The sequence below is a fragment of the Eptatretus burgeri genome, chromosome 13, assembly GCF_056783735.1.
Source record: "Eptatretus burgeri isolate ZD-2024b chromosome 13, Ebu_testis_v1, whole genome shotgun sequence".
NCBI lineage: Eukaryota > Metazoa > Chordata > Myxini > Myxiniformes > Myxinidae > Eptatretus > Eptatretus burgeri.
The window spans coordinates 56,627,333-56,640,807 of record NC_140973.1 but is presented as its reverse complement, the minus strand read 5'-3'; the positions used below and the strand labels follow the sequence as shown (position 1 = coordinate 56,640,807).

Sequence of the window (13,475 nt, the reverse complement as noted above, 5' to 3'; positions counted from 1 at the left end):
AGAAGAAGAAGAAGAAGAAGAAGAAGAAGAAGAAGAAGAAGAAGAAGAAGAAGAAGAAGAAGAAGAAGAAGAAGAAGAAGAAGAAGAAGAAGAAGAAGAAGAAGAAGAAGAAGAAGAAGAAGAAGAAGAAGAAGAAGAAGAAGAAGAAGAACGCCGAGCTCTCCAGCTGCTAAAAACATATGTGACTGCTACATTGTGTGACCATGGAAATACTGCGGCCACTTTATAAGTGCCCGTACATTTTGTAGCCCTCCGGCCGCCGAGCCAAATGTGACAGGCCTTACCTCGTGTTTTCACCTTCATTTGTGATGTTTGTTTTTTTAATCATCTTGTGTTTTAATAAATAACAAAAAAGCAATCCCATCACGTGGTGTAACGGACTGTCGGGCAAGGATTGAATTTCACAGCAAAACCAGTTGTAATTTGAAATATCCATGATTACGTCAGCCCGATGCGTTTGATGAAAGTGATTGTGGTTCTACGGGCATCATGTTTGATGAGCTGCCCCGGGGGCAGCGCTCTCGCAGAGTGCGCGAGCGATCGGAACCCAGGCCGGAGCACAAGCCTGTGTGGACCTTTGGATGTGGTAATTGTACCAGTTTACATACAATACACCACCACCGAAGGTCATTTACTCATCTTATTTTATCTTAAACATGGGTAATTTCAGTTTAAAGTGTCTTGAAAGTGGGTTTTCTTTGGGTCTACAAATGGATTAATTCACTCCATTATTTCTTATTGGGAAAATATTTTTGGAATCCGAACTTTTTGCAATCCGAACAGCCTCCTGGAACGAATTAAATTGGGATTCTGGGGGCACCACAGTATAGGCAAACACCTATACTCCGATCTCTAGCGGTAGCGCATGGTGGACGCACGGTCGACGCAGACTGCCACGGAGGCCATACGTAGGTGCACGGCGGGCGTAGGGGAACCGTGCGTCGACCCTGCGTTGCCCGCAGGTAGTCACACAGACCGCAAGGCCACCGTACGGCGACCGTGGAAATAGTGCGGCCGCCGTAATTTTTTGGGGGTTGGGAAAATTCATTTTTCATTGAGAAGAGCTTACGGCAGCCGCACGAATAACGCAAGCCCACCGTACGCTCTACGTACGGTCGACGTGGAACACATCTACGTCATAGCTTGGCTTGTCGAATTCTCCGGCGAACGTAAAAATGAAAAAAAGTTATAATTCCGCGCTAAAATTCCACGGCGATCCTACGGCCTGTAAAATATAGCCAAATGGCGTAGGGCTTCCCTGAGGCCACCTCAGTTTCTCTGCGGCCGCCGCACGTTTCTGTCAATTCAGAGGGCGTACGGCCGCCGTATCCTCGCCTTAGAGCAAATGTGACCTAGGCGTAAGCACAGACATTTCCAGTGTGCTGTATACATACATATATTATGACAAAATATATTATTATTATTATTATTTGAAATTCTAAAATTTTTAATTGTAACAATATATTCTTGATACAAGACAAATACAAAGCATCCAAAAGGCTAAAAATTTAAAGCTGGGAAATGAGTGATAACAGGAAAGGAGGAAGTTATTTGTGGAAAACCAACGTATAGATCAAAATGCGGATGACAGACGGTCTGCAAAAATCACCTCAGAGCCAAGGGCAGCGGCCGTAAGTTCACTAACAAGGCTTGCGAGCAATCCACAGGTGTGTGATACAAGCAGCGTAGAGAATCTGGGCAAAGGGAGATCTGGCCCAGGAAGGTCACCTGTCACCCCTGATGCCAAGCAACAACGCAGTGGAGCCGCTACTATATCCAACATCCTTCCTAGCACATCCTGGAAGCCAAGCCGTCTTCCATTGGGCTCCATATCAGCCTGCACCCATGAAATGAACAGGTTCGTATCATTCATGGCATGCAACTCAGAAAACTAGAAAGTAGAATGACGCGAATGCATCAATGGATATGCCTCCACCCATGTTAGATGTCAACCCACTGTTACGTTTGTTCTCAATTAAAGGTCACATGAAAAATTCAAGGTCCCTTTAGGGAGAGGGAGGGGGGAGAGAGCGAGGGGGAGAGTGAGGGGAAGAGTGAGGGGAAGAGTGAGGGGAAGAGTGAGGGGAAGAGTGAGGGGAAGAGTGAGGGGAAGAGTGAGGGGAAGAGTGAGGGGAAGAGTGAGGGGAAGAGTGAGGGGAAGAGTGAGGGGAAGAGTGAGGGGAAGAGTGAGGGGAAGAGTGAGGGGAAGAGTGAGGGGAAGAGTGAGGGGGAGAGCGAGGGGGAGAGCGAGGGGAGAGCGAGGGGGAGAGCGAGGGGGAGAGCGAGTGGGAGAGCGAGGGGGAGAGCGAGGGGAGAGCGAGGGGAGGGCGAGGGGGGAGAGCGAGGGGAGAGCGAGGGGGAGAGCGAGGGGGAGTGCGAGGGGAGTGCGAGGGGAGTGCGAGGGGGAGAGCGAGGGGGAGAGCGAGGGGGAGAGGAAGAGGGGGAGATATTGAGAGATTATAAGTCGGAGAGAGACAACATCAGATACTTCTAACTTGAGTTGAGGACTGCAAATAAATTTTCAAAGGGGAAATGGCCTCTTTGGGCACATGTCCTTTGACCTGTTTAATCTAAAATTGAATCAGTTCATTTTTTTATTACAGTCCAAGTCCATAAGTGTGTCAATTATGGTTGCAATCTCTTCAATGGTTCATAAGTTATTGCAGTAACACAAATTTTCAATTTAAGGGCACTTGACCTTTTCACCCTAAAATGTAATCATTTCATCTTTGTATTACAGTCCACAGTTATGCCAAGTTTGGTCAAAATCCCTTCGGCAGTTCACAAGTTATTGCTGTTACCAAAACATTCTAATTTCAGCAAAAGGTCATATGACCTTCGACCTTTTGAATCAAAAATCTAATCAGTTCATCTCTGCATCATAATTCACCTTTGTACCAAGTTTGATTTTTTTTTTTTAATCACTTTAGAGGGTCACAAATTATAACAGCAACAAAAAATGATGGCCGGACGGCTAATGGACGGACGGACAGCCGGACGGAAAGGCATAAAAAAACATTTAAAAGGGAAATTTAACAAATGCATCGATGGATATGCCTCGTCTGAGGTTACGTGTCTATCCACTGCCACTGTTACATTTAATCTCAGTGGAAGGCACATGAAAACTAGAACAGCACTCGGTAGAGCGCATACTTCCACCAGGCTGAACAGTTTACGTGTATCCCACTGATAGACCGGATCCGGAGATGAACCAAAATCGAATCGGCTTATTCTCGTCACCGAACCAACTCATCCACCAAGTTTTGTCAGAACTCGTCCACAACTTTTTGAGATATCGTGCTGTATATCGTTTTTTTCCCCATCTCTCAATGGTGAAGAATCACAACAAAAATTATCGGATCCAGATCCAGATTCGGATCTTCACCAAAATCTAATCAATTCGTCCTTGTCAAACACGCAATATGTCCACCAAGTGTCATCCAAATCTGTCCATAACTTTTTGAGATATCCTGCTTACAGACAAAGAAGACACACAGATAGAGAAAAACACACAGACAAACAGGGGTGAAAACAACCTCCATCCACCTTCGGTGGTTGAGGTAATGAACTACTTTGAATTCCTTGCCTGTGCAAGCCGTTCCATGTGTGACAGCAATAAGGTGTAACGTTGCACGCTAGCTGCATCATTCTCCGTGCTGCGCGTATTGCCACACGTACGCACACACTCCCGCTGATAGGCCAGAGGCAAGATGGCACTAAGCCTGACCGTAGGCTGGCAGAGTGCTGACATGACAGCTGCTAATAACCGGCCACTCTGTGGTCCTAGTATCTCCTATTGAAAACACGCAAGCTCACAGTGACCTTAAAGGGACATTCCTTATCATGTTGTTACATGAGAAGATGTTCAATGAACAAGCAAAGTAATAGATACATAATACTGCAAGCTAAATCCTATATGTAATCCAAATAAAAACAGATGTGAAAATGCAAAGGCTATTCATTTTTGGGTTGAGATGCCTCACCAAGCAATGATGCAAACGTTTAAAGGTGGTGATGATTTACATCGACCAATGTTACTCAACACGATTGCGGTTTTCAAGAACATGAATAGAAACAAAAAGTGTAAATTAATGAAGTACAATGGTGACCAAGATAATCAATAAGGTCCCTGTGAGAGTTACAAACCTTCTGTGTGGCGAGCAGATCGCACAAGGCTGCCCACTGGAGGCTGGGTGCAGGGTAAAAGGCATGGAAACAGGCTGTAAAGGTGGTGTGACATTCTTGTAGTACCGCCTCCAGCAGGCTCCAAGGTCCTTCCCCGGCAGGACCGACATTCTTCCAACCCGTAATGCGCATCTCCACGTCGTCTGCCAGCACCTTCCGCAGAAGCGTACGGGCCTGGGCCACGCTCACAACCAAGTCCACACACTCGTCTAGTGCAGGGTGGATTGTGTCTGCCGTGCAAAATGACCATGTAAAAAATGGGCATGGTGGTAGTTGAGTTGAGGGGGTGGGGTGAGCTCACCTTCACAACTTGGCTTTGAGGTGAGGTGATGGGGAGGGCAATATTGCACTGAGGACCTATTTTCCAATAACAAAAATGAGCGGTTTACCCCCACTACAAATATTCTTAAACAGATATTGCAGTTCCTACTTTGACATGAACTTATACGAGTTAGGTATGCATGTGCAGAGCAACATGAATCGCTAAAACAATTTACATTTTCCATCAGGAATGCTGCAACATTTGGCTGAGAATTGAGGGGAAATTTTCACACTCATCCAATACTCGAGATAAAACATTATAAATAGCCGGTGGTGAAACTCACACGAGGCATCACTTCGAAAAGGGTGCAGACAGCATGGTCATAAGAGTTAACTAGAACAGTACTCGGTAGACTGCATACATCTGCCAGGCTGAACATTTTGTATCTCACTGATGGGCCGAATCTGAAACCAGACCTTAAGCAAAATCTAATCAGCTTGTTCTTGTTACCGAGTCAACTCATCCACCAAGTTTTGTCATCATCCATGCACAACTCTTTGACATATCATGCTCTATATCATTTTTTGGCCCTATCACTCAATGGTGAAGCATAACTTGGAAATTAAAAAAAAATTAAGTAGCAGGATCTGGATTCGGATGTTCACCAAAATTGAATCAATTTGTCTTTGTCACACATCCAACCTGACCTCCAAGTTTCGTCCGAATATATCGATAACTTTTTGAGATATCCTGCTCACAGACAGACAGACAGGTGTGAAAGCATAACCTCTACCCACTGGGTAACAAACAGTGAGAATTATAGGAGCAAATATAAGGGTATGTTCTTTTGAGCATACGAGTCCCCTAGGACCATGAAGCTATCGTTCTTGTTGTTAAAGGCCGTTATGGGAACACAGAAATAAGGGTATGTTTAGCAGCGTCATCAAGGTTGGTGTCTCGCAATATAATATATTAGCGCAATTAAAAATACCGATTTTTCCTCGCATCTTCATGTCTGTCAAAAAAAACAGTGTCAAGGTGCACAACTACAGCTCATAACCTATCCATTGAGGTGTTTTTCACCCCCCCCCCCCCCGCTTTCCCGTTTTCATGCCACTGTCCACACAAAATTCACCAATCAATTCAATACAGAGTCCGGGGGACTCAATTATACTGGAAATGGAAAATATAGAAATTAATTGAAGAGTTAAATAGCATGGTAAAGACAAGATCAGGATGCAAAGGAATCAAAGCATTTCCCTTTCAGTTATTTCAGTACGAGGTCAATAACCTGTGCCTTTTATATTATCCTGTCATATATCCGCCTTCAACCCTTTCATAAGACTTGACATTTCAACTTTTTAAGGAAAAATGAGAAACTTGCCACTGAAACAAAATCCCAAAATGCAGCGAAACATGGCAGACAAAAAACAAAAAGAAGCATTGCTCAGCAATTGCAATATGATAAATAAACAAATAACAAAAATGATTGTCAAAACAAACAAACAATTAAATAAATACATATGTATTGTAAAAACATTTTCTCATGCAAATCATCAGTGTAATATTCTACAGTCATAAAAATGATGTTTTGAACAAATTTTTAACATCTGTAATGCCATGTTTGCCATTTATTTAATTAAAATACATGTTCGACAAGATCAAAATAAAAAATAAAAAAAAACTAATTTTAATGAAGGATCAAAAACAAAAAATATATATTGCTCGTCAATTTCACACTCATTTCAATGACCTACAAATAAGCTTGGAATTATTGGTAAAGTCTTGTACCAGTGCTGGGATAAATCTCGCAGATGAAGACGCGCAAGAGACGAAGGCAAGCCGAACATACGAAGACAAGCCTCTCAAGGTCGAGGAGTGTGGCCGTGAGCTGGAACCCTTCAAGCCCCCGAAGCTCCTCAAGGCCAAGCACAAGGGTGGCCCAACCCCAATGCAGCACGGCCAGCAATGCTTCGAAGCAGGACTACGAACAGAATATTGGGTATGAGGCAGAAAGAAAAATCACATCACAATGAGAAACGCTCACTGTTGAGAATATAATGCAATGTTGCATTTGAGTTTCAGGAGAGATGAGTTGTTTTAAGAAGCGAAGCCAAGCTTTAGCGGCTGACAAATTGATCGTGTGATTAATAAATGTCTCCATAAGCTTCATCAATCAATCTCGTTTCCATCACATCAATAAATTATCTCACAATGAAACAGCATCATAACTTTGGGAAAAGGCTAATCATAGTATTTAACGAAACATCATACGTACAATGGGATACCAAATTTCATCGAAATGAGATTCTTTACTATGATGGAGCAAATATGGATGTCACCAAAACTCCAAAATTTACATTCAACAGTTCTTGGGGCTGTTTTTCAAAAAAATGTTCCAAACCCGGTTCGAACCCCATTCCTGGCCTTAAGTGGCCACCCAATACCAGCAGACAAGCACGTACTTTACCCTTACGTGGTACACGTATTGGTGCACATACTCCAGCAGTGCCCGAGCTCAGATAAATTGAAAAGAGTACTCCTGCTCGGAGGGCAGAGGTGCCTGCTTGTATCTAAAATGCTTAAAATGTCAAATGAATGAATTGAAAGTGAAATAACAAAACAAAGTCAGACAAAGAATTAAGATTTTACTGTGAACCAGCTTTTCATCCACACAGACACAAACCTTACAGCTATAGTGTGGATTTAGAAACGTTTGGTAGAATTGAATTACTATCAGCATGTTGCAAAATACAAGTTTAAACTTCTGAACCTCAAGTTCAATTCAAGTTATGAAGACTGCTAGTGCTTTGGGGTTTAGGAACCCATGAAAAAATGGGATCTAGAAAAATCCTAAACGGTACGATCACACATCAGAAAAGAAGTTATTTTTAATGAAGAAAACATAAAGAAATGACATGGATATTTATTAATGAATATTAAGGCGGGTTAAAAGTGCAAGGAAAGATCAAAAGGTCGATCATTGTACCGGTGAAACAGAGCGGGAAAAGGAGCGTCGAAGAACCTGCACTGGCTCGGAGCCATGAACCCGACCCTTCCCAGAGCTGCTGTCATCAGATGGAAGCCTGTATGTACAGGGCATGGAGGGGAAAGGGTTCAGCATGAAATGCTCAGATTTCGCATTCCAACACCAACTTTGACAGCATCATGCAACATAAATAGATCACCATTGAAAAAATACTTAAAGTTTTGGGAAAACATGATGGAACTGTTTAGCTGACAATTCAATGAAATTACACATGTTAAAGTTAATTAAATGACATATTATCACAATTTTATCATCCTTGTGGGGTTAAACACAGAAATATACAAGCACAATCTGGAAGCCAAAATGGGTTTGCCAACATAATAAGGAGCAAAGGAAAGGAGAATACCTGTACAGCAGCTGTGGAATCTGTCCAGCGTTGACATCTGTACCATTGTTGGACTTTTTTGAACTCTTGAAATGAAAAAGCACTCTGTTGCACACACGCAGACACACACGCAGACATGCACGCACGCAGACACGCACACACGCACGCACACTTAGTGTCTCATGTAGGGACAACCATTATTCAAAGAAAGATGTAGGTATGGTTTCACATGATCATTTATTGTGACCATCCCTACCTTGTTTACATACTTTTTGGAAACACATCCCTCCATCCCTATTGCATTGTCTAAAAATGTTTTTATTACTTGTTTCTTTACTTTTTTTGGAAATGTGTTTACATGCTGGAGAATTTCATTGTTATTGCACTGAATTTTTTATTATTTAGGATTTGTGTTGTATAAAACATGAGCAGTCTCACATCACCCCCCCCACCCCCTTCTTTGGGTGGAATAATGTGGGTACAAAAAGGGAAATTGAAGTGGAATACAATCTTTACTGAAGCTCATTAAGTGACTAAATTGATGTAATGGTAATTTCTGGTTCTAACGTGTTTTGCCAAGAGTATGTGACAAGAGCGTCTTTATTTACTACTAACAGAGTACTCACCCCCTGGATGGGTCAAGTTTGTGCATTACTTGCTGAAAAGAAGTGTAGACTATAATCTATATTTTGTAAGAAGATTATATGGCCTAAAGGTCTAAAGGGTACGTTCCAATATTAGTTCATGTTGAAGAGTTCAAAAGGGTCGAATCTCTCAAACATGTACAAAGGGTCTAAAAAGGTCAAGTGGTCTCAACCTTTAACTGCTCAAGGGTCCAAGCTGTCTAATCTGTCTGAAGGGTGAAAGGCATCTAAATGGTGTTAAGGTCTAAGGGGTCTAAAGGGTCTTAAGGGATGTAAAAGGTCTTAAGGGGTGTAAAACGTCAAACAGGTATAAAAGGTCTAAAGGGTGAAGGGATCTAAAGGTGTCTAAAGTATTCAAAATGTACTAAAGGTAAAAGGGGTCTTAAGTTGTGATCTGAAAGGGTCTTGGGGGTCTTTAGGGATCTTAATGGTCTTCCAGGTCCCAAGGCTCTTCAAAGATCTTAGGGTTATGAAGGGTCTTACAGGTCTTCAGGGTCCAAAGAGTCTTTGGGGTCTGAGTTGTAGGAAGGGTCTTTGAGTCCTAAAGGGTCTTAAGGGTGTAAACAATCTTAGGGATCTTCAGGGTCTTAAAGGTCTTGGGTTTTTGGTGTCTTAAGGGCATGTTGGGGTCATTCACCCTTATGCAAGTTCACAACTTATGCAAGTTGAAATATTCACCCAAAACAATAAGTCAACATGATGATTTTCAAATTGAGAAACATAATTCTTTGTTATTGTACACTTTTCATACAATCTCACGTGTCCAATAGCATAAATTTTTCATGCAATAGCATAAAATTAACATATTGCACAACTAATTAGGCAATAATTAGACAAATTAACATATTATGAAAACACTAATTTTAGCATTGTGTTCATTTTACCATCGGTTGTGCAAATTTTCAAGTTCATCGGACCATTGACGGCCGAGATGTGAGGGCGGAGGGCCTAGGAGCCCCTCCGCTCCTCCCCTGCACCCCAGTCAGGGAAATCGCAAAATCACCCAGTTAAAATTAGGGTTAAACCAATTTTGAGTTAAACTATCAGAAAAGAATAAGAATAAGATGACTAATTACAAACGGGCACTTATGTGTCTCCTATTTTTCTTGTTTAACGATGATGTCCCAAAGTTTAATGAGTGTTATTGGATGGGGAATTCTCCGCAGATGACCGGTAGGTGTAACAGGTTTATAAGTTTTATCTCGGTGGATTTTTGGAGGATTCATGTTGTATTGAGCCAATGGGGTGTACGGGCCATTCCTACATAAGAAGCTTACCGATTTGTTGATAAAACTATCGCATATAGATTTCTGAAATGGTACGACATTGTGCACGATCGACTGCTTTAACGATCAGAGAGAAGAGTGGGATTGTATTGACAAAGGAAGAGGATTTTTGTGCAATTGAAAGAAAGTGAGGGCAAAGGATTGTAGGTGAGCAGGTTTCTTGGATTCCGATGAACAAGCATCTGGTTATATGCAACTGAGGCTTCGCATGAAGAGGAGCAAATGAGGTTCGATGAAAAATACTTTCAAAAACGCTCAAGTAAAGTGATGCCGAATCTGCAAAGTGAAAAGAAAGTATTACAATTTTACAGCTCAGACAACTGCAACACCAGTTTGAAGAGACTAAAGGCATTCATGAGGCAAAGCAGAGTGCTATCGATGCTGACGCAATGTTCACATTCCCTTTTCACCACATCCATTTCCATTCACTCCCTTCATTATATTCAATCGGCTCCGTCCAGTGTTTTCCATCCATAGGGCTCACTTGGGCAGCCGCCTAAGTCAATTTCTGGCCACCCAACTGCTTAAACACCCACTTCTGGACGCCCAAAAGACTTAGCAACATTGTTCACATGTATATACTGTTACGGTTGTGGAAATTCACAGATCACCATTCAGGTTCCCCAAAGATGTTATGTCGATAAGTGTGTGTTCAAGGTTAGATTTCCCCGCCAATGTATAACAGGAATTATTCGTGTGCCAGGCTGTGCATCTGCAGTTAGCCATTATTCTGTCTCTAACATTTATTTTAACAACAACGACAATAACAACAACCAGAGCAATTCATCGACCACGTTCGCCTTCGATCGGGGCGGATCCCGCCTGAATGAGGGTTCAAAGGTGAAGAGAATGAGGGCGCTGATTTCGGATGGAAAAAGCCTACCGCAGCCCCTCCCCTTGGGGGTGATAAAAAAAAGTTGCGTTCGCTCGCCGGAAGAGGGCGCGTGAAAGAGAGAGCCAGTTGAGAGTTGGAGGAAGTGGAGTGTCATCGTGGGGCTGGTGGGTCGAGATCGCTGGAGAAGTAGCTCATGGGAGAAGCCTTGGAGTGCAGCCAGACGGCAGTGGAGAGTTGGGCGCGTTGCAAGGCCCTTGACCCACCAAGCTGCCATTCGAAGCCGCTGCAGCGTTGGCAAGGGGCCAGCGAGACGGAGACACCAAGGGTCACCAACCCGAACCAGGACCCAGCGAGTCACCACGAGGGTGGCCAGGTAACCCGCTCGGTCTCTCCCGCCCCTTCAGTCATCCCGGCTCTGAAGAATAATAAAGGCTTACGAGCCTGTTCTTTCTTTCTTGGGTTTTTGTATGAAAGCCTGTGGCGCCTTGTCTCTAAGTAGAATTGTGAGTAAGTACGTGCTTGTACATAATAAGTAGACATCGGCTGTAGGCTTTTTGATCGTGTCCTGCCCCCATTCCTCCATTGACTGCTTACGTGCCTGTACGAATAAATGTCCCCATTTTTGAATGTCACCTGCTCGTTGCATCCCTTCCTACATTGACTGCCATAATTGCGTTCGGGATATTAGCTGGCTGATTATAAGCCGATAAAACGTACATCTGGTCTGACGGGACTTGGCGATATAAAACCGCTCGGCAATCGCATATGGAACGAGCTGCTTAAGCGGCTCGTTTTTGTGCAGGTCCCGTCGAGGTATAAACTCCCGGCATTTCTGTCCGCGCGAATAATGAGGTACATCGACAATTCGGCGATCGACCCTGTAGCGCGTGGACAGAAGAGTTGGCTGGTTTATGGTGTGTTAAAAACACCCGTAGCTGGGTTTCGGCATTGATCCGGAAGCTGCGACTAGATTGCCACGGTCGGTGGGCGCGCGCGGCCGCAATTGGGTTGAAGGCGGTCGTTCACACGCTGAACGGGCGAAAATCTACAACAATACAACCTTCTATCATCACAAACCTTGATTTCCAGTGATGATGGGTGTGGGGGAAGTGATGGGTGGTGGTGGTGGTGGTGGTGGTGGTGGTGTGGTGATGGGATAGGAGGGATGGTGATGGTGGAGGTGGTGGTGATGGTTGAACTAATGGTGCTAGTGGAATATTTACCCATTTATTCACTCATCTATTGTAACTTGTCAATGTACTATTTTTGTTCATCTGGTAACTACTTTTCTGTTGAACATGCAATTTGATTTATTATGCTGAAAGTGTGTTCCCTTTTGATAACTGTTAAAGGCAGAGTAACCTTTGGGGAGTCAGCCTCAGGCTGGAGAGATGTAAATAAACTGAATACACACTGTACACCAGCGTTTGTTGTCAACTTATAATATCCATGTCATAGTTATATTGTAGATTGGTACACTGAGTGCCTCACACAAGTACAGAGCATATTCGATACAAATTTATTTCTTGGAAATATTGATCAGACAAGCAATTTTGTTTGGATATATCATAAATTTTTTAATGAAATCCCATGCATGGTTAATGGAATGTAAGTTGAGATATTAAAAAGATCATTGATGGGTATTACAACAAGAACAAAGATTTTAAAGATTTATGGTGAAGATACATACATGCTAAATATAAGATATGTTGTAAGTGAGAATTTTTTTTACAAAATTGATGATGCCAAGATACTAATTTGTGTCTCTACTTGCATACTCAGAATGCACCTACAAGCATCTAAAATTGCTAAATTTCCTGGGGGAAAACCCCCAGACCCCCCCCCCCGACAGCGGAAGGGGGGAGACCCCCTCTCCCCCACGCCCACTTATCATGGCCGCCGCGGGCTGCGAAGTGGCCCGCAAAATTATACATGTTGGCAGTTTTACCCAAGTCATTTTAAAACCCGGGGAAAACGCTGCCGTCATTTAGATCTTTCTACAAAGCCTCAAATCGATAAAGAAATGCAGTTTCAAAAAGGCTTCTTGTTCAGGACGGCTCACAATTTTATGTACAGATCTTCTTCTTGCGTATGGCAGCTTAGCTGCCGGGGTAGCTATCATTTCTTGGAAGCGCGACTGTGTCATTGATGCAGTGCCCCTCTACCAGTGCACACTGGTACTCATTTCGACGACCTTGGAAGGATGACAGGCTGAGTCAACCCCCTGATGTATTAATTCAGCGGCCAACGGGGCTTGAACTCAGGACCCTAGGATCCCAAGCCGCCACCCTAACCACTAAGCCAACACCAGGCTTACGTACAGATAAAATAACAAATTGTCAACAAAAATAAAGTTTCAAATTCAAAACACTGCACCAATAGATTATCGGAAATGCAGCCTTACCGCAACAAATTGTTAAACACTGACATAAGGTGCACCTGTGCACGTGACAACCTTGTGCAATGCATCGATCCTTTTATATGGCTTGCATATCTCTGACAACCAACCAGTAGCTGTCTGGCTTGGAGCTGGCAATACATTTCTTATATTAATCTTTGTGTTGGGCTGTGGCATTGGAGTGCATGATGCTGGGATCAGAAGTTCAAATCCCATGGGGTATTCAGAAAGCCTTCAGAAAGTATTCACACCCTTCGACTTTGTCACATTTTGTGGTGTTGCAGCCTGAATTTAAAACGGATTAAATTAAAAAAAATTGTCACCGATCTGCACAAAATACCCCCATTTTATGACAAAGTGAAAACATGTTTGTAAAAATCTTCATAAATCAATTAAAAATGGAATACAGAAGTTTCTGGAAGGTATCCGGTAAGATAGGATTATGGATATTGTTATTATATTTACAGTGAATGTGGTTAAACAATTCAAGC

General features: G+C 43.0%; 1 protein-coding gene across 11 annotated transcripts in view; it reads right to left on the bottom strand.

Moving 5' to 3' along the window:
- The window catches only part of MYCBP2 (MYC binding protein 2), a 342,387-nt gene that overhangs the window by 145,371 nt on the left and 183,541 nt on the right, over positions 1–13,475 (bottom strand). For all 11 annotated transcript variants that reach the window (XM_085852542.1, XM_085852550.1, XM_085852551.1 and 8 more), the window contains 6 exons: positions 7,843–7,926; positions 7,437–7,533; positions 6,239–6,431; positions 4,147–4,415; positions 3,587–3,793; positions 1,610–1,837 (listed from right to left, as the gene is read on the bottom strand). In XM_085852542.1, coding sequence (XP_085708668.1) covers positions 1,610–1,837; positions 3,587–3,793; positions 4,147–4,415; positions 6,239–6,431; positions 7,437–7,533; positions 7,843–7,926 — 1,078 coding nt within the window. The remainder of the gene's footprint in view (positions 1–1,609; positions 1,838–3,586; positions 3,794–4,146; positions 4,416–6,238; positions 6,432–7,436; positions 7,534–7,842; positions 7,927–13,475) is intronic.